The sequence below is a fragment of the Macaca nemestrina genome, chromosome 1 (genome assembly GCF_043159975.1).
Source record: "Macaca nemestrina isolate mMacNem1 chromosome 1, mMacNem.hap1, whole genome shotgun sequence".
Classification (NCBI taxonomy): Eukaryota; Metazoa; Chordata; class Mammalia; order Primates; family Cercopithecidae; genus Macaca; species Macaca nemestrina.
In genome coordinates, this window is record NC_092125.1 from 191107954 (window position 1) to 191133667 (window position 25714).

At 41.9% G+C, this 25714-nt stretch overlaps 2 protein-coding genes across 5 annotated transcripts in view; both read right to left on the bottom strand.

Annotated features, from left to right (window-relative positions):
• LOC105494847 (Y-box binding protein 1) lies at window positions 1-19866 on the bottom strand. Of its 4 annotated transcripts, XM_071094927.1 has the most exons (9): window positions 19659-19866; window positions 18924-18987; window positions 9891-9995; window positions 8698-8731; window positions 5944-6033; window positions 5312-5614; window positions 4998-5080; window positions 1269-1534; window positions 1-369 (listed from the first exon to the last, which is right to left on the bottom strand). In XM_071094927.1, the coding sequence occupies exons 1-8, from the start codon at window positions 19822-19824 to the stop codon at window positions 1300-1302; spliced, it is 1080 nt and encodes a 359-aa protein (XP_070951028.1). In that variant the 5' UTR covers window positions 19825-19866; the 3' UTR covers window positions 1-369; window positions 1269-1299. The 4 variants fall into 4 exon arrangements, with proteins under 4 accessions (XP_070951028.1, XP_011762041.2, XP_070951031.1 ...); XM_011763739.2 differs by lacking the exon at window positions 9891-9995; XM_071094930.1 differs by lacking the exon at window positions 5944-6033.
• The window catches only part of LOC105494848 (peptidylprolyl isomerase H), a 24523-nt gene continuing 18576 nt past the window's right edge, over window positions 19768-25714 (bottom strand). The window contains exon 10 of the mRNA XM_011763746.2: window positions 19768-21200. The gene's annotated coding sequence lies outside the window, so the exon portion shown is untranslated. The remainder of the gene's footprint in view (window positions 21201-25714) is intronic.

Sequence of the window (25714 nt, forward strand, 5' to 3'; positions counted from 1 at the left end):
ATTATTTAAGACCTTTATTAACAGGTGCTTGCAGTTTGTTGACTTTTTTGAAAAAATCAAGTTGTAAACTTTTATTACAAATTAAAAATGAAGTTCTTAAAAATCTCAACTTGACCAGATATGAAACAATTTAAAAACCTTTAAAGGCGTATTGAGAAAAACCAGGCTTTTTTAAAAAACACGTTTGTTATTACCAAAAAGAGACGTCTTTAGGTAAAAATAATAAAAACCCCATGCTGCATAGATAATGCAGATAGTTCTATTTATCTGGTCAACGGGCAAAAAGCAAGCACTTAAGGTCTTCAGCTCCAATCTTTTGTTCATTTCTTATTGCTGGAATTTCATATTTCTTCTTGTTGGATGACTAAACTGTAAAGAAAAAAATAAAGATGATCATGTAGAATTCATGGTAATCTTCATTTAGTGTAGTACATGCTCTAGCTTACATTACTTGTGTATTGGGAGACATTAACAGATCTTTTGCCATCCAGCAAATAGCAAAGGGGAAAAAACCAAGAGCACTACTGGTTGAATGCTAATTTCGGAGGGAAGGACAATCACACACCTCTCGATATCATGTAAAATGCTGAATGAAAAGGAATCCCTTAATTTTGGAATTAAGGGTAACAAAAACAAGTGAGCTAATAAGCCAAAGTAACAAGAACAAAAATGTATCATGTGGTCTGCCAGAGAATTACTACTATTAATCTATAGGCAGTTTAAATACACCATGATAAACCATGAGTCATTCTCCTAGGAGTTTTTAGACACAAAACACTCTCATCTTTTTCCCGGAACAACATAAACCAACAAAAAACAATTAGAAATGATTAAAAGATTATATCAATGTTGCCACTTTCAGTGGGTTAATTCTAATAGCTATCCTACTTCTTTTTTGAAATAATGCATAAATAATAATGTAATTAACTTATTTCTCAGAATACAGCTAGCAAAACTTTCCTCCGTTTACTAGTGACATCATAAAATTCATTCAGAAAAGTTGATAGAAAGTGCTAACAGTTCAAAATACTCAAGAAAATACAGGTCTCCAGTGTCAGAATTGAGAACTAGCTGAGGGGTGGCCAAATATGACTATGATATTCAATATTCCTAAAATGAAATATTAGGTAATTAAGAACAGGGCAGAACACATTATAAATAACATGGCTTTATCTGATGGAACTGAGATTTTCCCCCTCTTGTATTAATAAAATGAAATGGTCACCACTCACAACTGTCATAAATGATGGCCATCCAAGCTTGCTTACCCGGATGATGGTAGAGATGGTAAGCCGGCATTTACTCAGCCCCGCCCTGCTCAGCCTCGGGAGCGGACGAATTCTCAGCTGGTGGATCGGCTGCTTTTGTCTCTTTGCCATCTTGTGGTTTAGGGTTTTCTGGGCGTCTGCGTCGGTAATTGAAGTTGCGGCGGTACCGACGTTGAGGTGGCTGCTGACCTTGGGTCTCATCTCCTTGATTTTCTTTATCTTCTTCATTGCCGTCCTCTCTAGGCTGTCTTTGGCGAGGAGGGCCCCTGCAATGAACAGTGTCAAATTTAAGAATGATAAAACCTTCTCTCTTCAACACACCTACCAGTGTTACCAGTTGGTTCACAACTAACTCATCATGTCTGGCCCATTCTCTGTATCAAGTGGTCTGTAGGCAATTTGTGTAAGGAGATTTTTTTTTTTTGTCGGGGGTGGGGGGGTGGGTGGGTGTCGGCGGGTTGGGAGTCTTGCTTTGTTGCCCAGGCTAAAGTGCCATGGCATGATGACAGCTCACTGTGGCCTCTATCTTCCAGGCTCAAGTGATCTTCCCATCTCAGACTCCTGAGTAGCTAGGACTATAGGCAAGCCCTCATGCCTCATTAATGTCTGATTTTTAGTAGAGATATCTTGCTATGTTTCCCAGGCTGGTCTTCAATTCCCGAGCTCAAGCTATCTTCCCTCCTTGGCCTCCCAAAAAGTGCTGGGATTAAAGGCTTGAGTCTTTTAATCACCAAGATAAAGATACTAAATTTTGGGATTTTCTTTCCCCCAGTGCTCAGAAATGATGGATTCCTGGCCTTTCCTTCACCCATACCCTGAGCACTCCAGAAAGCCCCAGGCCTTTAGTATCTATCAGTTATCATGGGAATAAATTCACATTTACCTTTGTACATTCTAAAACTCTTTCCCCACATCTTTTGGAACTCATGATGAATCTTCAACAAAATTGTTCTGACTTTTCTCTGTAACCCTCCAGTGGTGACTGTTCTAACCTTATTGTGGCTTCTAAATCAACTCTCCTAGCTTCTAAAAACTGTAGGCGTTCCATCTTATTTTGGATTCTGCTCCATTTACTATCTTTTTCTTATTGCAGTTATTATTAAGGTTCGAGGATAACAGCTTCTAATAACCTGGGCTTTCAGACCGACCTCCCAGTCCAGCTGTTTTCTACCTGGGTTTTCTCAGTTATACCACCCACCTTTCCAATTATGTACCTTCTGATTTTTCCTAGTTAATTCCTTATTGTTTTCTCATTCTTCATCTAGGACCTGTAATACAGCGATCCTATCACCTGTTCATCTCACTCCAAGGTTGGGCACAGTGGCTTACACCTGTAATCCTAACACTTGGGGAGGATCACTTGAGGGCAGTTCAAGACTGCTTGAGTAACACAGTGCAACTCCATCTCTACAACACAATTTTTTAAAACCCCTCATGTTCCCCTTTTCTCCCCTCTTTATCCAAGTATAAAGTCCACCATTAATCATATGACCAATCCCTACCCCAGGGTCTAAGTCTGGATAAATCAATGCCAGAGAAATCCAACTCTCTGCCCAATCTGAGCCTGATGCTCAAATGGCTAGAAACACAGAGCCAAGCTGGGTGAACTCACTTCTAATTTATGATTGTTATCCTATTACTTACAAATTTACCATCTCTATTTTCTCTGCCACAGGGTTCTTTGCCCCAAACTTTTCAAACTTCCTCTTCTTTTGACTCAATTGAGCAAACAAAGGCTTCCATGTCTTCCCATTAAACATGTTTGCCCATGTATTCTTGTTTCTTACACATGAAAACATCAGGTTTCTAACAACAGGTCAACATTTTCACCTGTGGGCAAAACCCAACTCTCTCTGAGGAAGAAAACATTCCAGCAGTCACTTTCCTGCCATCAACCGTTATCCTCGATTGCATTTCAGCCTATAAATATTATTTCTCAAAAAAAACCCTCCCTTTTTCACTCCCCATTTTCCCCTGCTACCTGTCTCCTTTTCAGCAAAACTTGTACTACACTCTGTCTTAAGACTTCTCTTTCAATTTGCTCTTGAACCCACACCAGCCAGGATTTTACCACACCACTCCATGCATTAGGCGCAGCATGTTTCATTTACTCTCATTTGAACAAAAGATTCCTGCACAGTTTGGAAAGTCTAGCATTCATTAATAACTTCAAAGCAATTATATGTTACTTCTGCTAACTATCTGGCAGGATTGAGCATTCTAAACATGGAAACACGTAGACATTAAGTCTAACTTAAACGAAATGGCAAAAACCTTTGCACTGGAGGGGGTAACAATGGATAAAGATACCTTTGTAAGAGACAAGTCAATCTCAAGCTTCTTGTTTGTCAATATAAAAACAATTTGCTCAACAGTGAACTGAAGCACTGAATACAAACACAAAATTATACTATTTTTAAGGACATCTATGAAACTAGTTTGGCAAAACATTTAAGCTCTTCAGTGTAACAAAAAGGTAAACCAAAGATTCTGCTGCTGGAACCCATGGACTTAATACATGAGAGCCTATTTTAGACCTACTTTGAAAAATAAAAACCCATCTATCTTCAACATCCAGCATCTGGCTAACACAATCTCCTGGCAGAAAACTGAATCAGAGATCTTCAATTCTAGTAGTGATCAGTTAGGATCCCAGCTCTTTTAACTGAAAACTCAGGACAGGACATATATTAACACAAGAAATATGATGACATCAGCTGCTCTTGCAAAACTCTCAATGTACACGTGCTGATAAGTATGTAATACAACCTCAACTAGATTCCCTAGTTGCTAAAACTACACTAAGTGCTCCGACTTTTGTAAAATTTAAAAACCTATATACAGAAACCCCCTCAAAATATACTCACAGTATATTTTGGATATGTTGGATACTTCTAGAATAATAAACTTGACACTTAAAAATTTGGGGATTTAAAAGTTGTGATTTAAGTAATCAGTTAAGATGCATTATTACTGTATTGGTTTGATTCTTCAGAGGTACCTGTCAGATTTTAGGGATCACCTATGAAAACTTAATACTTCAATAGCAAACCCTCACAGAAAGGTTACACCATTCTATCCTACCACCGTGGGACTGGGAACGCTGCCTTAAAGCACACCACAGCATGGACTAAAATATGCTTGGCTCACGGAATTTTTCCTCCATTACTCTAATAATGACATCTATTAATAAGATTTCTAATACCCATTCAAGCAGATAGATCAGTTGTCTAATGATAGACCAGATTTTTCCTCCCAGAATGTAAATTCTTCATGGAGCAATTTCATTTTGCAACTTTGAGCTGACATCCCAACTCCAAAAAAAGGGGGGGTACATACCTAAACTAAGAAGTAATTAGTGGAAGATTATGTATGCCATTTCAAGTGGTTAACACTTACTGCTGATTCTTCACTAATGCCATGGTACAATTCAGATACTCCTAATGCTTTCCTTTCTCCCTACCAAGGAGGCAGGTTTAAAAGACGTGGTTTAAAATATTATCTTACCTGTTCAAGGATAGAAAATTTGAAATTCCATACCCTCATCATTTAAAAAAAAAAAAATTTATGTATAAAGCTGACTTCATCTATATGAGCTGTTTTTAACAGGTTCACCTCTTAGGCATCTGATGAAAGGAAACGTGAAGTGTTAACAGAAAAATGAGTCCAAAAGTCTGCGGGAGAGGCATGATATTGCTGAGTTCTAACAGAGGTTTATGTGGACCATACCTGCGGAATCGTGGTCTATATCCCCGATACATATTCTGCCTCACTGGTCTACCTTGTTCTCCTGCACCCTGGTTGTCAGCACCCTGAAAAAGATAATGGAAATCAAGGCTACTGGGTCAGTAACATAATAACCTTACCAGGAAATCCAGAGTTAAAAAACAAACAAAAAATCAGACCATCTAGTAACTGTGACTACACTATAAATTAATCCTGTTAGTTCTTACTAGGAATCAAAGGTGCTTTCCATATGATTAACAGCTCTAAACAGTCCTACCAGAACTTATCACATTGCTGTTGCTGATGGTGAAACTTACCTCCATCACTTCTCCCTGCACAGGAGGGTTGGAATACTGTGGTCGACGCCCATAGGGTCTCCGCATGTAGTAAGGTGGGAACCTTCGCCTGCGGTAGGGCCGGCGTTGTTGGGCCTGGCCTTCGGGAGCACTCTCCGATCCCTCGTTCTTTTCCCCACTCTCACTATTCTGGTAATTTTGCTGGTAATTGCGTGGAGGACCCCTACGACGTGGATAGCGTCTATAATGGTTACGGTCTGCTGCATATTTACTGCCTTGAACTGGAACACCACCAGGACCTGTAACATTTGCTGCCTCCGCACCCTACAAAAGCCATTACATATTGATAGTGACAAAGGAAATCAGAACACTTTCAACAAATTTCAAACAAAGCAAAAAACAATGTTAAGGAAAACAAAAAGGGGGGTGGGGCGACTGCGTGGCCAGGGGTGCACAGAAATGACTAAATATCAGTTCCTCACTGTTCTGAAGAGATTGCCCTCTAACTGCAGCCAGAACATTAGGCTTGATGCACCTGTGTTCATGAGGTCACCTGAACACATCCATCCACATTAGAGCCACCATCCTAACAGATGAGACCTCCAAAATATTTCCATACTGAAGTCAAACCTTTACACAAAAAGCATCCTCACCTTTTCTCCTTCAACAACATCAAACTCCACAGTCTCTCCATCTCCTACACTGCGAAGGTACTTCCTGGGGTTATTCTTCTTTATGGCAGTCTAGTAATATCACATTCCAAAAACAGATTAACAGGGGAGAATAATGTGCTTTTTCATTTAAAATGTACCAGAGTCAATATTATTTTAGCTTGGATATACACTTAAGATTTGCTTTAAATAAGACCAAATCATCAATAAATTTAGGAAAGCAGGGACCACGCTATCCCCAACTTCAACAAAAACACTCCAATCATACAAGGCCCCAGCATTTTACCACTATTTACAAAACTAAAACAAGTAATTTAACACTCAAGACAGACACAACATTTTAAAAACTGCTTTTTGCAAAAGCATTATATGTAATTTTGAACAAATGAGGATATCCATCTATCCCCTAAAGACTGCACTTAATAGTAGAAGGTGGCCCCACATGGGTCAGTTTAGATGACAGGCGAGTTGGGTTTTGCATGCTTCACAGCTGACCAAACCAACTTTGCCCCTGTGTTACCATATCAAACTCAATTACAAATGTCAACCCAAATCCCTTCCAATCTGATAATACGTCAGTGGAAATGCAATTCACGTGTATTAACTATGTCATTCTTTATATGATCTGACTGCATGGAATTGTTACTTATCACCTCTCCAGCATTCAATAAATCTTGTATTAGAGACTTGTTGCTTCTACTTCTCAGACTGTTAGGAGAAGGGAGGAAGAGTAACATCTCACGTTTCTATGAAATTTTTTTGCAATATTCTTTCACTTACTACCTATTCAATCTCATTATGAGACAGGACATGTGAAAGCATTGTTAATCCCATTTTACAGATAATGTAACAGGCTTTAAAGTTAGGTGACTTGCCCAAGGTCACACAGTTAGTAAGGAGACTTTCTAAACCCAGGTATTGGGTCTCCAAATTCCATGTTCACTCCAAATCCCAGCTATATCCATTACAGGATCACTCACGCATTTCCACTGCAGAGGAGACAGGACAACCAACGAATCTGAGGCCAATTAAGTGAAGCTGCCCAGAACTGCAGTCTCCTTGATACACCACTAAGACCTGAGCAGCCAAAGTCCCAGGAAACAACTACATGTTGAAACCACTTCCAAAAAAATGAAAGCTATTGGTGGCACCTTGTGAATCAGTACAACCGGGTGAGTTGAGTCAAATAATTGATCTCATCTGTCATTTAAACTGTCACATAGTTTTCATACCTTTCATATATAGCCAACTATCAATTACCTGCAGTCATAGGGGATAGCAGAAGTACGGATAATTAAAATCCCAACTCTTTATTTTTATCAACATCTCCAACACCTGCCCCAACCCCAACCCTTAAGGGTTGCCAACAGGCAACAAGACTGATAAACTTTGCTGTCTCTTGTTCCTAAGTCTACATATTCTTTTGAACATGTAGAAGGGGAATAAGGAACAGGTGAGCTGTGTTCACCCAAACAAGAATACCAATTTTATAAAACATTTGCTTTAAAATAACATTTGTCTGAAGTAGTCCTGTATTTATCTACATTTAGAATTTTAAATGTTTCCATAATTAAAATTGACCCTGAACTACCTGATTGGGTTGTGGATGTACTAGAAATTGATACAGCTTCCTCCTTGCCATCGAATGCTGTGTAGGACACTTCAGTGAGCTACAAAGCACCAACCTATGACAGCCCTTCCTATGAAACATGCTGCCATACAAGCTAGTATCTTAATTAAATGTGAGTATGGAAATTGACTTTAGGTCTTTTGATTTCTGGATTATAGTACAAAAAAGTAGTTATGGTCTCTAACTTTAATACAAGTTGACAATATTTCAAAAGTCTTCAGGAGAAAACTGATAGCACAAACATATTTTTTCCTACCCATTTTGTATCTGTAAGAATAAGTACATTCAATGTAGCTTATACCTAAATTTGAGGTATTAATAGACACTTGACAGTGGTTTACATTAACAATCTTAATTCCCGAATGTACAAACATTTTCCTTAAATGATACTTGAGGAGAAAGTTCAGTATGTAGTAGTACTCATCCTATGTTAACAGTTTTTTCTTTCCAAAACACTGGAAGCCAATCTAAAAAATTATTTAATGAGTAGCTGCCAATCTTGTCACACTTCCCCTCACTTAACCTTAAACTAGTGAGAATTTTTTCATTTTCCAAGCCAAAACTCTCCAAAGGTTAAACAAACAAACAAAACAAAAAAACCCAATACCCATTCAAAGTGATTTAAAATAAGTAGAAGGCTCTTTACGCTACTTTTCAAGTATTCACTTCAATTACTATGTTTTGCAGGTCTGTCTTATTTACCCTTGATTATGGAGATTTGTCCCTACAGGCAGATCTAAAAGCCTCTGAAAACTTCTTGCCAAAGTTTCTGTGTATTTGCAGCAACATTATTTGTTCAACTTTAGAATCATGGAGTAATTTGTTCATCTGAAATTAGGTATAAATAGTTAGTGCAGTGAGTTTGACTCAACATTTGAGAAAGCCACAGCTGTTGACAAAATTCCAATTTGAAATGTCTAGGATAATTAAGTCAACTCTAACACATTTCAATGTATACATTTTAAGCATGCTACTACTCCTGTAGTAAGTAAATAAACTGGTGGCTGGACTTAACTTTTTATAAGGAACAAAAGTTGAAAACATATCTAACCTTTTCTTCTCACAATCCTTGAATCAGAAGTGCAAATATCTACACAAGCACTCACCTGGTGTACAAATACATCTTCCTTGGTGTCATTCCTGCAAGACAGAACCAAGTTGAACACGTTAGAAAATGAAATACATCTCATGTTGTCAAAGATTAATTTTCCCAGAGACTCTCTGGCTGCCAATTAGCTACCAGGAAATTTGGCGAAAATAAAAAAACACAAGCCACCATGCTCTCTGCTTTAAAGACTTAAGCAGTTGCAAACAGTTGTAGCCTCATTACCTGTAAGATAAGCAAAAAAAAAAAAAAAAGTCTAAGAAATTAAAGTGTGACCTACTGAGCCATAATTAAGAGGGTAGCAGTGACTAGCAACATATATTCTGCCCCTCCTTATCCTATTAAACATTAACTGTTCTAGCACACCCTCCTCTTACCTCTAGAGCATGGTTATCAACAGAAGTAGTAATTACACTCTCACCTTATCCTTCAATCATTTCCTCTTCACCATCCCCTACTACCAACTTTCCTTGAGATCATAAAAACGAGTAGAACCTCCTCCCCTAGCAATAGAATGTACAACGCAAAGAGTGAAACCTAATGTGAACTGTGGCCTTTGGGTGATAAGGTATGTTTGAATGTAGGAAAGGCCCAGTTAGTTGTAAAAGCTACTCCACAAGCCCACACCAGGACTGATGAAGGTTTAGACCACAGAGCCATATATGAGAAGACATTTGAGATCTCTTTTTGAGGCAAAATGAGAAAGACTTTGTGGATAACTGAAGTCAGAAGTGAGGGGAAAGTAGAGAATAATCTCACTTTTTAGCCTGCAGACTGGGATTAAAGTGGTAATACTAGGAGCAAGAACCACCACTGGAGAAGGGAACAGATTTCCAGGCCTGTAGTGACCTGCCTCACCTTACTCCGTCAGTTCAGAGTGAGAAAAAGTTCAACAGTAGCTCTAGTGTTTAATGACAAAGGGAACAAAGGTTACAGTGAACTGGACAAACTGGATGACTGTTAGCTTCTTGCTGAACTAGGGGGCAACATATGCACCAAAGGATCCACATAAAATTAACTTTAAATCTGACCTGTAAATTATGGCTTGGATTATTATAAGAACATTTTTAATTGATGGGAACAGGATAATTTAAAAAACAACAGGTAAACTGTAAAAGCTACTTAAGGCAAGTGACTGAAAACTGACCTTTCAAGCTAGATGATTAGGATTGCCTAGGGAAATGATAATTTTACCTAATGTCCATCTGTCCATAGCTCCACAGGCACCAAAAAAACAGATTACGGCCATCATTTATTAGTTCTGCTCTCCAATATGACTGAATTTCAAGCTCTAAGGCTCTAAGGGAAAATACAATAAAAAACTGGTAGAGTAACAAAGGCAAAGGCAGGCAAAGTCTAGAATAGTGATTTTCAACAGGGGCAATACTTCCTCTGGCAGCGTTTTTAAAGTTTTTCCAGTCCGGGCGCAGGGGCTCACGCCTGCAATCCCAGCACTTTGGGAGGCCAAGGTGAGAAGATCACCTGAGGCCAGGAGTTCAAGATCAGCCTGGCCAACGTCGTGAAACCCCGTCTCTACTAAAATTACAAAAAAAACAGCCAGGTGTGGCTGCGTGCGCCTGTAGTCCCAGCTACTCTGGAGGATGAGGCAGGAGAACTGCTTGAACCTAGGAGGCGGAGGTTACAGTGAGCTGCTGCACTCCAGCCTGGGCAACAGAGTGAGACTCCCTCTCAAAATAATAAAAAAAAATTTTTTTTCCAAAGATTGGGAACACTATCTGCATTAATAGAAGTGGGGGGTGTCAGTTGCTAGAAGGCTATATAAAGATTTGGTCTAAAAAGTCAATTTGTTTATTGTTATCTGAGTTGTGTATGTATTTCTGTACTGCTTTAATATGCATTAAATTCACTAAAAATGCAGCTTCTGTGGAGAATTTTTCATTATTGATAATGCTACTCATGGTATCCGGGTAATACATCATTTCTTTATCGATACATTTTGTGGTGGCACTGACTGTTTGTTATGCCTTCTAATGCAGTTACAACAGGTATTCATTCACATATCAATATCATCATACCCTGCAATAAAAAGAATTATAAGTAGTTATGGGGCAAGACCCCGTATCTACAAAAAATAAAAAATTAGCTGGGCCCCAAGCCCAGGAAATGAGGGTGCAGTGAGCTATCATCATGCCACTACACTCCACCCTGTGCAACAGAGCAAGACCCTGTCTCTAAACAGAGAAAGTACAAGGCTGCCATTACACACACGGTAATGTCACTCCTGCAAAAACAGGGAGGTGTTTTGTGGGTACATAGATAGATATCTGAAATCAACATAGTTCACTGACCAATGTCATGACAGTAAAAAGAGTACTCCAAAAGGAACACTTAGCCAGGGTCTTAAGCTCAAGATATTTATTGAAAACGTCCTCAATTGCAATAAAAACATTATACCATTTAAAAAAAGTGATTTGTTGAACCAGTGATTTAAATGTATTGATCTGCTTTGAATTTGCAACCAGCCAGAATCTCTAGTTTAAATCAGCAGTTATAACAAAGCAGAGCCTCAAATATTAGACAGTTGCAGAGCAGCTTTCTGGGTGCAGGTGTCACTGCTCTGCCAGCTATCACTCCTCTTTTCTGTTCAGTTTTTCTCTCAGGTGTTTGCTGGGAAATTAACACTGGAACTGACCCTTTTCTGGCAGTGAATATAAGCTCTAGCTCCTCCATCTACTATAAAGAAATGTCTTCAAGATGTACAAATAAGGAATATTCTGAAAATAAAAATTATATAGTAGTAAAGATAATTCAGAAAGAAAAAGCTACCTGTTAGAATTTCCAGTCTAAATGGCACAGAGTAGTTAGGGAGAAAAGGGTTTGGAGAAAGAGAAACTATGACTACAGATGAGAGGTGTGAACAAGCTGTCAAGTTCCTACCGGCTTAAGCTGGGGCAATCAGGCCCTGAACTCCAAATCTGGATAAAATATTTTTTTGTATTCTTCTTGGGTACCTGCATAGTCTGACACACACATATGTCCAATTAGACTCGCAGGTCACAGGTGTGCCCTGCATTGTTTTCTTTTTAATTAGAAATAAAAAGTATTAGTTTAAATGTGATTCTGGGCCAGGTGCGGTGGCTCATGCCTGTAATCTCAGCACTTTGGGAAGCCGAGGTGGGCAGATCACGAGGTCAGGAGATCCAGACCATCCTGACTAACACGGTGAAACCCTGTCTCTACTAAAAATACAAAAAAAAAAAAAAGTGATTCTGGTGCTGGTACCCTGTACATATGTAACAATACAGGACCCGCAAAATGGATTTTGCTTCTGGTGAATCTTATTTATTGGGTTAGTATATGACTATAGTATTTCCCATTTGTATTATTATATTGGGGAAAACATTTTAATCACTTTCTATTGTTAAGAAAATGGAAAACAAATATGTTGTTAAAAATGGAAACGTGATATCTGCATTATTAAACCCCTTTGCAGAACTTAAAAAAAAAAAAAAAAAAAAGGAAAGAAAACAGTATTCAATTTTTTTTTTTTTTGACATGGCATCTCACTTTGTTGTCCAGGCTGGAGCGCAGTGGCGATCTTGGCTCACTGCAACCTCCGCCTTCCGGGTTCAAGTTCTTGCACTTCAGCTATGAGTAGCTGGGATTACAGGTGTGCACCACCACACCCTGCTAGACTTTTAGTCTTGATTCAACTATTAACAGCTGTGTAACCTAGGAACGCTGCCTCATTGGCTTTTTTACCCGCAAAATGAGAAAAACTACACTAAACAATAACTTACATTACTAAGGTAGGGACTCAACTCTTAGTATCAGGCATTTATATTCACTAATACTAGCCAGTTTTTTAAATTAAAATCTAATTGCTACCACTCCTATAGTACAGCCTATACAGATTGGTAAGGGTCTTAAAAATAGACAAAATGCAAATCAAAATGGGAAAACAAAGGCAAAAAACTTTAACTTCCCTGGAAAACTTTTTAATAACTCAAAAGACAATTACAGTTTGCCTGATAACTCTCCATGCCATAGGAACTAGGAATTCCAGCATTTGCTTTTCATGGCCCAATCCATCCAAACTCCAGGACTCTACTCCAGCATGTTCACCATGTTTGACCACCCTCCCACTCCTAAAAGACAACTATCTTTATCCTAGCTGTATATCTACATTAAAAAAAGCTAAATTTTAGAAAACTTTTTTGCCAATCCACAGTATTGCCTTAAATAAGACTTATTATTCATAACTTTATCCATAACTAAATGCTCTTACACTACTACTTTGTTGCAGATTACCAGACCAAGTTAGTCTAACACCTTAATTCACCTAACTGCATATACCAATTTACAATCCTATGGTTATAAAAACTCCAGGATTTAGCATCTATATGCTTCATAACCTAAAGCAACCAGATACCAATTTCCAAGCCTTACAGATGACTGTAAGATAACAACTCCCCTTATCTTTGTATTTCTTCTCTATTAAACTCCCTTCACACCCAACAGACTCACTTTTTCCCACATATTGTCTGTGATTCTGCCTTAGGACAGACTGTATGTTTGTTTCCAAGGGCCAAGATTGGAGGGTAGCAAACTCAGTAATTGCAGCCCCAGGACTACGGGGACAGGAAGGTAATACAGCCTATCCTTGAATAACTCAACATCTATGACGGTGGATGGAAGTTTGAGGTGCCAACCTGCTGCACAGTTGAAATGTGCCTATAACTTTTGACTCTTCCAAAATGTAATGGCTTACTCATGACTGGAAAGCCTTACTGGTAACACAAATCATTAACGAACGCATTTTCTATCTTATATGTATCATATACTGTATTCTTGCAATAAAGCTAAAGAAAATACTAAGAAAGTTGTAAGAGAAAATACATGTACAGTACTGTACTTAACACAGTAAGTGTACATCTGTCTGAAAGGTAATTCCAGCTGTAGACCTCATCTACAGCACATATCAAGCAACTCAACTTCTTACAACGCCATGACTTTTCTCAGCTTCACTACTGCCACTCTGCATGGGTCCCAAGGTGTCATTCAAGACTTACAGTATTGCACTAAACCACAATACCTCAATTCTACAAGTTCTTTTCACTGACACACAATTTACTAGAGAGACAACTGTTCATGTGAAGATGATTAGTGTCACACGGCATTTTAAGGGGCTCAATGCAGTAGCAGTGAATGTCGTGCAGTTATGATTTAACACTGCCTGAATCTTTATGTTTGTTTATATTTCTCAACTGCAAATGGCCAAGTTAACTTTCTAATGGATTTGTGTACATTTTATGGTAGTAAATAATAAAACAGACTAGTATCTACATATTTTTGGTATTCATAACATACTCAACTTTTCCTTATTTTGGGGGATACTTCTTGGCTATGTGGCTCATCTGAAGTTTTCAGGTTGTTGCAAATCTCCAAACATTTTTCCAATATATTTATATATGAAAATAAATCTGTGTAAGTGGACCTGTGCGGTTCAAACTCACGTTGTTCACGAGTCAAACTGTATACTAGTTCTCTATCTTAGATTTCAAGAGTAAAGGAGTCTACTTTGGGAGGACACGGGAGTGGGACCTACAGGTATCAGTGACTTGGTGAACACGGATGACTTCTTGCCAGCTTAAGATCAATGGCTAATCTAACCAGCATATGAATCTCTCTTAATGTCGCCTGCATACATGTCATTGATGTTTGTCTTTAGGGTTCCAGTTTGGAACCTTCGACGTCTCTCCCTTAGTAGCACCTGCAGAAAAGTCTTTAAGCCTTTCCTAGTGCCAAAACATTTTGTCAGTTATGTTACAGTCTACCCATGACTTATATGGCTTAGCAATGGATCTACCCTGATCGAGTTAAGACCAGTGTGACTTTAACAGCCCAAGAGATTTTCGGTAATGACATCCTTCCAAAGGTTTCCACTTTTATTAAGAACCACACATTTGGGAGGCTGAAGCTGGAAGATCACCTGAGCCCAGAGCCCAGGAGTGCAAGAACTGTATGGGCAACATAGAGAGATTCCACCTCAACCAACCAACCACCCACCACACATTAAGTACTTTACACTGCCGCCTTAAAAAAAAAAAAAATAGCACCCTTGAGAGGCCCCGCGCAGTGGCTCACACCTGTAATCGCAGCACTTTGCGAAGCCGAGGCAGGTGGATCACCTGAGGTCAGGAGTTTGAGACCACCCTGGCCAACACGGAGAAACCCTGTCTCTACTAAAGATACAAGATTAGCCTGTGTGGTGGCGTGCGCCTGTAATCCCAGCTACTTGGGAGGCTGAGGCAGGAGAATTGCTTGAACCCAGGAAGTGGAGCTTGCAGTGAGATCACACTATTGCACTCCAGCCTGGGAAACAAGAGCGAAACTCCATCTCAAAAAAAAAAAAAAAAAAAAAAAAAAAATCACCCTTTAAAAAGGCAATATTCATTCTTACCTTGCAGGCCACATAAAGATTAAGTAAGATAAGGTGCAATGTTCTCTCCTTCAATTCTTCGCCTCCCAGTATCAGGAATTAAGCAAGTCCTTTTATTTGTAAAGCTGACCTACATGCTAAAACTAGAACTTTTTAACAATCCCAAACTTCACAAAGTAGATAGTGAAAGGCAGAAAGCTTTTCAAATCCAGGAACTACCAAGTCAGCACACAAGAGCCCCAGTGACATACTTGGATCATTTAAGAATCTTTCAATGGCTAAAAATAATCACCCTAAGAAATTACCTGTAACTACGTGGACAACCACCAAATTGAAAATGGCTAGGGTCTATTTCAGAGACAGCATAACAGCAGTTGGTGAACACTAACTCCAGAGTGAAAAAACAGTTCCAATCCTGCCTGCCACTTATCACCTATGCTTATGGGGGCAAGTAACAACTTCTTTGTGCCTCAGAGTGACAGTACCTACACCTCAAAAGTTTTTAAAGATTAAGGGAATTGGCTCATTTTAAGCACTTACTATAGACCCTAGTATAAATACTTGTTAGCTGTATCTATTTTCACCAACATGTGAAGGAAGTCACCTATCAGTTATGTACATATGGAATCCCCACAAGGCAGCCCCCACTCCAAAGGGAGACTTAAACCTGATAGGCGTGACTAAAGAGAGCTAAACCTTTCCCTGGCTTGGTTTATTACATCTTCCCAGACCATGGGTAATCAACTCAAATGCACACACAGAGGCCAGGCGTGAAGCGAAGTCAGCAACCTAAGACAACTAAGCATGACAGACTGTTGTAAAAAAAAAAAAAAAAAAGTATACTCCCCCCAAACGTGGTGACAATATGGCAGGTGGTTTTTACTATGTGGAAATACAGCCCCCAAAGCTAGCTAAAGTTCAGATCTTAACAATATAATAATCTGGATTACTTGGTGTCATCTCCTGAATTATAAATGTTAGTAATTAATCCCAATTCCTTTAAAAAATACTGTGCTGTCTAATCAAAGCATCTGGGAGTAGTCTTAGAAAGGTCACAAATTTGTGACCTTTGCTCCAAATTCTTTCTTCACCTCAAAACATAAAGAATTATTAATTTAGACATTCTAAGTACTCTGGAAACAGAAAAATATTCCTATTCTGGTCACCATAAACTGTTGCCAATTCATGGTAATCTTTGGTGAATATGGATCAATTCTCAACCACTAATAACATTCAACAGTAATATAGGAGGAGCATAATAAACCCCTCTAAGTCACATTCTCCAATTATGTTTTGTAGACAGAGTTCACAAAAGAATAACTCAATGAATTTCTTAGAATATCTAGATTACACAGTCTAACAAAATAAAGCCAAAACTTCTACTATTCTTAAAAGTTCTATTCTCATGTTACTTAGCACCTTCTTCACAATATAACCAATCAGGGAGAAGCCCTTTAATGAATTAATTCTAACAAGGTTGTAACAATTCATCAGGTGGTAATTCAGGCTGGAATAAACACATTTACAATGAAATTGCATCTTTAAAGGCAGAAAATTTACATACAATGTTGTAATTATAAAAATACCGTACAATCCTAGAATATATAATCCAGCGCATCCAAAAACAGCAATTAAAAGTCGTCATAATAGTCATCCCAAACACTGCACTCTCTCCTTTATACAGAAAACAGCACGTTATGTGTCAGTCAGTCTGCCTCCCTCGTAAGAGCCAGGTGCCTCCAGCCAAGTCCATTCGTTCTACTACAGGAACTACATATAGAACCAACTGCTAGCTTCCAAACTGATTTAACACATACATTTTCCTTAATTAAAGCAAATCTTCCCTGTATTTAATTGGAGTCAGATTTTACAGCATCTTATTAAAAAATCCCAGAATAATTAAAACAACCAGTTCAGAAGCATAAAGAATATTTTAACCAGTTAATCTGACAAAATAATCGAGGTTAGGATAGTCCAAAGGACCATCAAAAGCCAATTCATAACTTGCCCTGGAGGATGACCAATTGAGTTGATTCCAATTCAGAACAGAGATATTCAATGAATAGTATCTCATGGACTAAATACTTATAAAGTGTAAAGATAATACTCTTATTTTGGACAAAACTATTGATTTCAAAAAATGTCATAACCTATGCCCACTTTAAAAAAAATGCAGCGAAACAAGGCACATGCTAAAACTTCTTAAACACATACAAAAACTGCGATCTATCTGCTGAAAAGGATGCATATTTGCACACCAGAGTTACCATTACATTGGGTCAAGGGTTAAAAGCAGTGATTTTGAAGGTATGGCCCGAAGACCATTATCATTCCTGTTAAAAATGTACCCAGACCTAATGAATCCAAAGCTCAGAAGAAATACACCACTTAAATCACACCCTTCCAAGGTAAGCACACTTAAATTTGAAAACCACTGGTTTAAGAGTTAGACTAGTAAGGACAGTCAGTAAGACACAAATACAAACTAAAACACTAATAAATTCAGACAGATCAGTTAAAAAGCTATCAGTTTACCAATCATATATAAGCATTCCCTTTCTTCTTTGCTAGTAAGCTTTTATCAAAAAATTAATGAAAACCGTAGTTTCAGCCAGCCAGGAAGGCAAACAGTATAGAACAAGTTGGAAAATCCTAAGATTCTGGAAGAAACAAAATGTTTTCCCACAATTGCAAAAGTAGAGAATAGATCATCAAATGCTTATCTCTTACTTTGAGTATTTCCACAATACTCTATGATTGATTAATGAACAGTTTTTCATCAGGCCATGACTCTGTCCTTAAGCTTGATTTTGCCCATTTGTTGTCCATTCCACGTTGTTCTTTTAATCATCTGCTTAGGTCTTCTACAGTAAGTAAGCAAGAGAATGCTGAGATGGCACTTAAGTACCATACCTGTGAGGCCAAGATTGCTACTGGCATACCCAGTGCTCTACACCCATGTAACTGCACTACTAGCCTTGGCAGCCATCTTGAAAATGATGCCCGGCTCACAAGGAAGCCCATGGAATACTGTGCGTCTACTGCACGTTACCACCACCACTGCCACAAACAACCCGAAGGGTAAGTCCTAAAGACGTATCTGCAGCTTTACCTTCAAACAGGAAGAACAATGTCAAGTTACTAGTGACTATGGCCACTCTAATAAGCTACAGCCAGGGATCTAGCGGAAATTGACTTCATCAGCATGATTTTAGGACAAGGAAGAATGAAAAATAAGAACTGAAGGAAAAAAACCATTTTCTTGCAGATATATTATTTATGAACAAATAAAAACAGTTCTCTCTGGTCAAAGCTGTGCTAATATAGAATTTATCTCAGGTATTAAAATGAAACGTGAAACAAAGGCAATACAACCTCTCGGTAAAGATGACAAAACCTCATATACTTGACACGTCAAATCCTCTTACCCCCAAAATGTTAACAAGGCGTAAATATCCGATGTCAGTGGATCACATTCTCAAATACCGAGTTCAATAAAGTAGAAAAGGATGACAAGAATAAAAATCTACTGGACCGTACTTTCCCGTTTACCCTGTTAAGGAATGGCTCATTCACTCCGCTTGCCTTTTAAATTGCTTTGTGCTGTGACGAAGCCCTTGAAGTTAGCTTCAAATTAATATTTAGCTGCAAAACAAAGGCATTCTCTAAACCCAAATCCCTCCAGTCGTCAAGGAAAACAAACAAACAAAAAATCACATTAATACACGAGAGGTAGTAAACGCCTTTCAGAAGAGGACTGTGGATTGGCACAGCAAGAAGCAAGCAAGAAGGTAGGATGGAGGCTTCAGAGCCCAGCAGCTCACCTGTTGATGAAACCATATCCGTTCCTTACATTGAACCATTTTACTGTTCCCAAAACCTTCGTTGCTGGAAAAGAAAACAAAGCAAAACAAGCCACGATTACCAGCTATCCTTTTCCAAACCCGTCTCGCTTCGGCATCCGGTCCCTCGCACGCTGCCCGCCGCGGCCACCTGACAGCCCTTTCTCTCCACCGCCTGGGTGCGGGTCCGCGCCGGGGCCACGCCGCCGCCGCCGCACACGTGGGTGAGTCTGAAGCGCGGGGCGCTCCCGGGCAGGCCCGGGGCGCGGGCCCAGGATGGGTGTGTTCGCAGGCCGCGGACGGAGAGCACGTGAGGGAAGGGGAAGCCGCTCCGGACTGCGTAGGCGGTGCGCCGCGCCCTCCGAGCACACGCGGAAGGGAGCTGGGTGGGGGAGACGCGAACAACGGCGTGCGGGCCCGAGCGCACGAGGCCAGTCGGCGGGGAGGGGACCCCGTCGCACACGCGGTCGGCGGCGCGCGGCCGCAGGAGGAGGGGCGCGCGGCCGCGCGGGGTCCACAGGGGGCGCGGGAGGCAGTGTGCGCGCGCCTGCCGGGCGGGCCCCCGCAAGAGCGAGTGGGGGGGCGGGGGGAGGGGCGGCCGCGCGCCGCGGAGTCGGTCCCCACCGGCCGCGCGCCCGCCGGCTCGCCCAGCCCCGGCTAACGGTTCCGCTGCCAGGCTGCCCGAGGGCCCCACCCCCGTCCCTGTCCGGTCCTCACCGATGACCTTCTTGTCCCCGCCGGCAGGCGCCGCCGATGTGAGGCCGCCCGGGCCACCGCTCCCTGCGCCGCTGCCCGTAGTGCCGGGCTTGGTGTCGGCGGCGCTGAGGGCGGGGGCGGCGGGGGGGGCGGCGGGCGGCTGCTGGGTCTCGGCCTCGCTGCTCATGGTTGCGGTGATGGTGACTGGGGCCGGCTGCGGCAGCTGCGGCTCCTCCCGGGGTGTGATGGTAACTAGGCCGGCGGCGGCGGTGGGGCTGCTCAGGGCTCTCTGGGGTCCGCTCTCCGCTCCCGCTACCGATCGAACTAGCGAGAATGGCGGGACAGGCGGGATAAGCCCTACGATCGACCCGCCCTAGGCGTTGTTCACTGGCCGGTGGTACTGTCAATCTGCCCACCTGACCTCAGTCCCTGGCTTCTATTGACTAACATTTTATCAGTCCTCCACTCTCATTGGCTGTCTGGCGGCTAATTCAGCCGACCTACAACCGTTCCTGCCTCCGCCGGCCGCCATAGAGACCGGAACTAGAATTAGAGTAGTCGGCCACGAAAACCATAGAGTACCTGAGAGGACGGGCAGAGGGAACGTGACTTCCACGAGGCAGTCGCCGGGCTGGCGGGCCCGACGTTCAGGGTTGTGTCTCGGCTGAAAAAAAGGCACGCCCGAACGCTGGGCAGGGATTACCCGGCCGGACCCGGGATTGGAAGGGGGCTCGACGACGCCTTAGCTCCCCGTGAAGAAAAGGCTTCCCTCCCTCCCTGCACCAAATACGGTCCCTGTGATCTGAGAACATTACGGCGGGCATAGAGTCGTCTTTTCTTTAATGGCCGTGTACTCGCGGCACAGCCGAGGGTTTCTGGAATTGCCTTAAACGTATGCGTTTGAAGAGCGTACGCTTTTGTCGGAGCAGTCACCTTGGAGGGACCACGCAGGCTCTGGCAGCCCGGGCTCAGCATGTTTAGGGCGAGGGTGTGCTCCGTGGGGACCTGCCTTCTGATCCGTTTTACCAGGCATATATTTTTAAAAATGTGTCTTCCTTTTCAAGTGTTAACGTGTTTTTCTACTGGCCACAAATCAGATTTAATTCAACTCACATTTATTGAACAAGCTAGCGTCCTATGTTTTTTTTCATTTAATTCGTACAACAGCCATGTGATAGAGGAATTACTATCCACGTTTCACAAACGATAAAATTGAGGCTGCCACCTGATGTTACTGAAGTCCTCCACCCACCTTCTTTCGTTCTTTTTTAAGCGTCTACTATCGGCTGGGGATGGAATAGTTCGCGAGTCAGTTTCTGCCTTCTGATGGAGGCAGAAATTTAAACAGCCAACACGGTAAATACTCCAGAGCTGCAGAAGCACGAAGTATTTTGGGAGTAGAAGCAGGGAGAAGGTGGAGGGCTGACTTTCTGCGCACAGGGTACAGGCGAGAAGAGGTGGGATCTCGGGAAATGCAGTCAAGTAGTTCAATAAGACTCGAATGTGACATTGGGTTGCAGAGGTGGGCAGAGTCACTTAGGTATATTGAATTGGAAATATATCCTGAGGGGAAGAGTGAGAAGAGCAATTTTAGAGTCGTAAGTAGGGAGGGGCATCTTGTTAAAAATGGCTGCGGAGTGGAGAATGGGTTGCAGAGGGGCAAGGAATGGAAGTAGAGAAAGCAGTTAGGAGGCTAGTGCAGTATCCCTTACCCCTACCAATGCCGTCTAGGCCTGTCAGTTCCACCTCCTAAAGGCCTTCTTGAGTCAGTCCTAAACTCTCTAAATGTCAATTCAGAGTCTTCATTCCTACTGCCACTACTGTAGGCCATCATCGCCAATTGCTTAGAGCAAGGGGTAGGAACTTTTTCTGTGAGAACCAAATAATAATACAAGCTTGGCCGACAATATGGTTCTGACTTACTACTCAGGTTTGGAGCTTGAAAACAGCCCTAATTTTTACATGACACGAATCTTTACATATTTTCAACTATTTAAACATTTTAAAAACGATTCGTATTCTTAGCTCATGAGCCACAGAAAAACGGAGTGTAGTTGGCTGATCCCTAGTATAGAGCAGTGCTGTTGGCTACTAACCACACCTCTCTACCTCTGTCTCACTCTAATATTCCTCACCACAACAGCCAGAAAGTTCTTTTGAGAACATCTGTCTGATCATGACACTGTCTTACTTAAAATCTTCCAGTGACTACCATTACCCTTAGGGTAGTCCAGATTCCTTAATGTGGTTTACTGGACTCTATGATTTCTAAGAAGTCTTAGAGTCTTCTCTTGTATTCCCTGTCCAACCTTCCAGGTGCTTGTAACTACTGGCTGCAGGATACTGCAGGAGCAGAGGTAGCAAACAGCTGAATTCTGTGACAATAGAACTTGGTTAAAAGTGTTGCTTCAGTGTATCAGATGACAAGGGAGATGGTGAAATATTACAAGGCCCTACAGAATAGACACTTGCAACTCTCTAGCCAAGTAAACACGCTTCAGAGGGCACTGTAGAGAAAGGACTCATCTAGTGGAGTCCTTTAGCCACTGTTTCCTTTGGAGTATCACATAAAATTCTGCATATAACACCCTTCCTTTCCTCCTTCCTCTTTGCCTGCTTAATTCATCCTCTAGGTCTTCACTCAGATGCTCCTAGGTTAAGAATCTCTCCCATCCTAACATACTGTATTGCTCTAATTAAATGTTCCCCACCAGACTGTGACTTCCTTGGGCATCTTAGTTCCTGACACATAATACCTTAAAATATTTGTTAAATGAGCGACATGGTGTAGAAAATGAATTGAAAAAGGTACTGGCAACAGAAAGGTAATCTGCGCGGCTGTGCCAGTAATCCAGGTGAAAAAGACTTTCAGCAGCAATGTGTACGGAGAGTGGGTGGATTCCACAGCCTCTGTTCATGTGTTCCAGCTCCAGATGACTTTTGAATGTTAAAATATTTCCTCAAAAGGCAGTTTTGCCAACACTGAGGACATTTAAAAGCATGCCCTATAGGCTTGAGAGCTTTTCTCCAGTTACAAAGACACTTAGAAAATATTGCAGCAGCACCTCTACGAATAAATGAACAATCTCACTATGGAACTGCTTTGAAGGGATGGCTTCTCAGGCAAAAATACAAATTGTGTAACATCTGTCTTTTCAATGTTACTTTAAAAAGTATCATTACTTACTCATCCAGTTACTTCATTCAGCTCTCTTCGGGCTCAGTGAGCCTGAGGATGAGCTGTTTCAGAAAGTAGTTTGCAGCCAGGCATGGTGGCTCATGCCTCAGCACTTTGGGAGGCTGAGGCAGGTGGATCACTTGAAGTCAGGAGTTTGAGACCAGCCCGGCCAACATGGCAAAACTCCATCTCTGCTAAAAATACAAAAATGATCTGGGCATGGTGGCATGTGCCTGTAATCCCAGCTACTCAGGAGTTTGAGGAGGGAGAATCGCTTGAACCCGGGAGGTGGAGGTTGCAGTGAGCTGGGATTGTGCCACTGCACTCCAGCCTGGGTGACGGAGTGAAACTATGTCTCAAAAAATAATTTTCTTGTAGCCACCTCTCTACAAGCATCAACAATTCATGACAAATTTCATTTCCTGTTCCAAAGTAGGAGAGCGCCACTCCAGAGCTTTGCTGGTCTCCCTGCTATCCTGGGAGCTCACACCACCCAGGTATCCGTGGTGACCACGGTACAGACAACTCCAGGGCCTGCCTTTAAGTGATGTGATGGGCAAGGGATTCATCCCAAGAATCTCTGCAAAATAACTTTTACCTTGTCCCCCATCTCTAACAGACTGTGGCCTAAGAACATAGTTCCCTCTTCCTAGAAAGCACCTGCCACCTTGTTGATCTGGCAAATTAAAGCCTGTCACTACTTACCTCAAACGTCACTTCTTCCAAGAAGCCTTTTTCCCCCTTTTTTCCCCTCTTCCTCTCATACCACTATCATTCATGCAACAAATATTTATTCAGCATCTATTAGATTCCAGAAGTTCACTTCCAGGTACTGGGGACACAGCAGTTAAAAACAAAACAGGCCGGGCGTGGTGGCTCACGCCTGTAATCCCAGCACTTTGGGAGGCCGAGGCGGGCAGATCATGAGATCAGGAAATTGAGACCATCCTGGCTAACACGGTGGAACCCTGTCTCTACTAAAAATACAAAAAACTAGCCGGGCGAGGTGGTGGGCACCTGTAGTCCCAGCCACTCGGGAGGCTGAGGCAGGAGAATGGTGTGAACCCGGGAGGCGGAGCTAGCAGTGAGCTGAGATTGCGCCACTGCACTCTAGCCTGGGCAACAGAACGAGACTCCGTCTCAAAAACACAAAGCAAAACAAGAAAAAGATCGGCTGGGCACGGTGGCTCACGCCTGTAATCCCAACACTTTGGGAGGCCAAGGCGGGTGGATCATGAGGTCAGGATATCGAGACCATCCTGGCTAACACAGTGAAATCCCGTCTCTACTAAAAATACAAAAAATTAGCCGGGTGTGGTGGCATGTGCCTGTAGTCCCAGCTACTTGGTAGGCTGAGGCAGGAGAATTGCTTGAACCTGGGAAGCAGAGGTTGCAGTGAGCCAAGATCGTGCCACTGCACTCCAGCCTGAGCGACAGAGTGAGATTCTGTCTCAAAAAAAAAAAAAAAAAAAACCAAATGTCATGCCCTGCCCTCATACGGGCTCACATTCTAATACCACCTTGCATTGAAACTGTCCCTGTCTCCTATCACAAGTATGAGCCACAACTTACTCAGCTCCAGGGCCTAGGACAGAGACTGGCATAGAATGTAGGTGCCAGATGTAACAGAGTGTAGCTGAACAGCCCATCACAAGAATGTGAGCTCTGGATCACAGCTGTTCATCCTCCTTCCCATCTCTTTACAATCCCACCCTATATAGTTACTTAAAAATTTCTCCTCCACTAGATGAGTCCTTTCTCTACAATGTCCTCTGAAGTATGTTTCCTTGGCTAGAGAGTTGCAAGTGTCTATACTGTAGGGCCCTTATCACCATCTCCCTTGTCATCTGACACACTGAAACAACACTTTTAACCAAGTTCTATTGTCATAGAATTCAGCTGTTTGCTACCTTTGCTCCTGCAGTATCTTGCTGCCAGTAGTTAAGAGGCATCCCCATCCACAAGACAGAAGAAAGCAAGAAAGAATGAGAGCAAACAGAAAGTGCCTCATGAAAGAAACATCAGGGAACTTTCTTCTTTGCCTCTTCAAAATAGATGGAGTCTCACTCTGTCACCCAGGCTGGAGTGCAGTGGCACGATCATAGCTCACTGCAACGTCCAACTCCTAGCCTCAAGGATCCTCCTGCCTCAGCCTCCTGAGCAGTTAGGACTACAGGTATGTGCCACCACACTCAGCTAATTTTTGTTTGTTTTGTAGAGACGGGGTCTTGGTATGTTGCCCAGGCAGGTCTTGAACTTCTGCGCACGGAAGTGATCCTCCCACCTCAGGCTTCTGAGTAGTTGGGATTATAGACAGGAGCTACAGCACCCGGCTCAGTGGGATCTTTATATGTTGAGCTGTTTCCTTTCAAAACTAACATTTTCTTTTTTTGAGACAGTCTCACTCTGTCACCTAGGCTGAAATGCAGTGATGTGATCTCGGCTCACTGCAACCTCCGCCTCCTCGGTTCAAGCGATTCTTGTGCCTCAGCCACCAGAGTAGCTGGGATTACAGGTACGTGCCCCAAGCCCAGATAATTTTTTTATTTTTAGTAGGGATGGGGTTTCACCATCTTGGCCAGGCTGGTCTTGAACTCCTGGCCTCAAGTGATCCACCCACCTTGGCCTCCCAAAGTGCTGGGATTACAGGTGTGAGCCATGGCACCTGGTCCCAAAACTAACATTTTCTAAGGTATTGTTGCTGTTTCCTACAAATTACCTTCATATCCACTCTCTTATTTGACTCTTTCAAGGATGCTCTGAGGTAAGTAGATAGGTCAAGTTAGTGACCCTTTCCCCACGGGCTCCATCCAGAACTAACCAAATTGATCCTGCTGGGAACATCCTTGGAATAAGTAGAGCTGTAAAGTCCTAGGGCTGTGCCTTCTTTGTCCATCAG

Coding starts and splice junctions, on each gene's coding strand:
- LOC105494847 (XM_071094927.1), bottom strand. CDS start 19,824: ATGAGCAGCGAGGCCGAGACCCAGCAGCCGCCCGCCGCCCCCCCCGCC. Junction 8,732..9,890: donor TATGGACAGATGGACATTAG/GTAAAATTATCA, acceptor TCTGTCTTGCAG/GAATGACACCAAGGAAGATG. Junction 5,081..5,311: donor TGCAGGGAGAAGTGATGGAG/GTAAGTTTCACC, acceptor TATCTTTTTCAG/GGTGCTGACAACCAGGGTGC.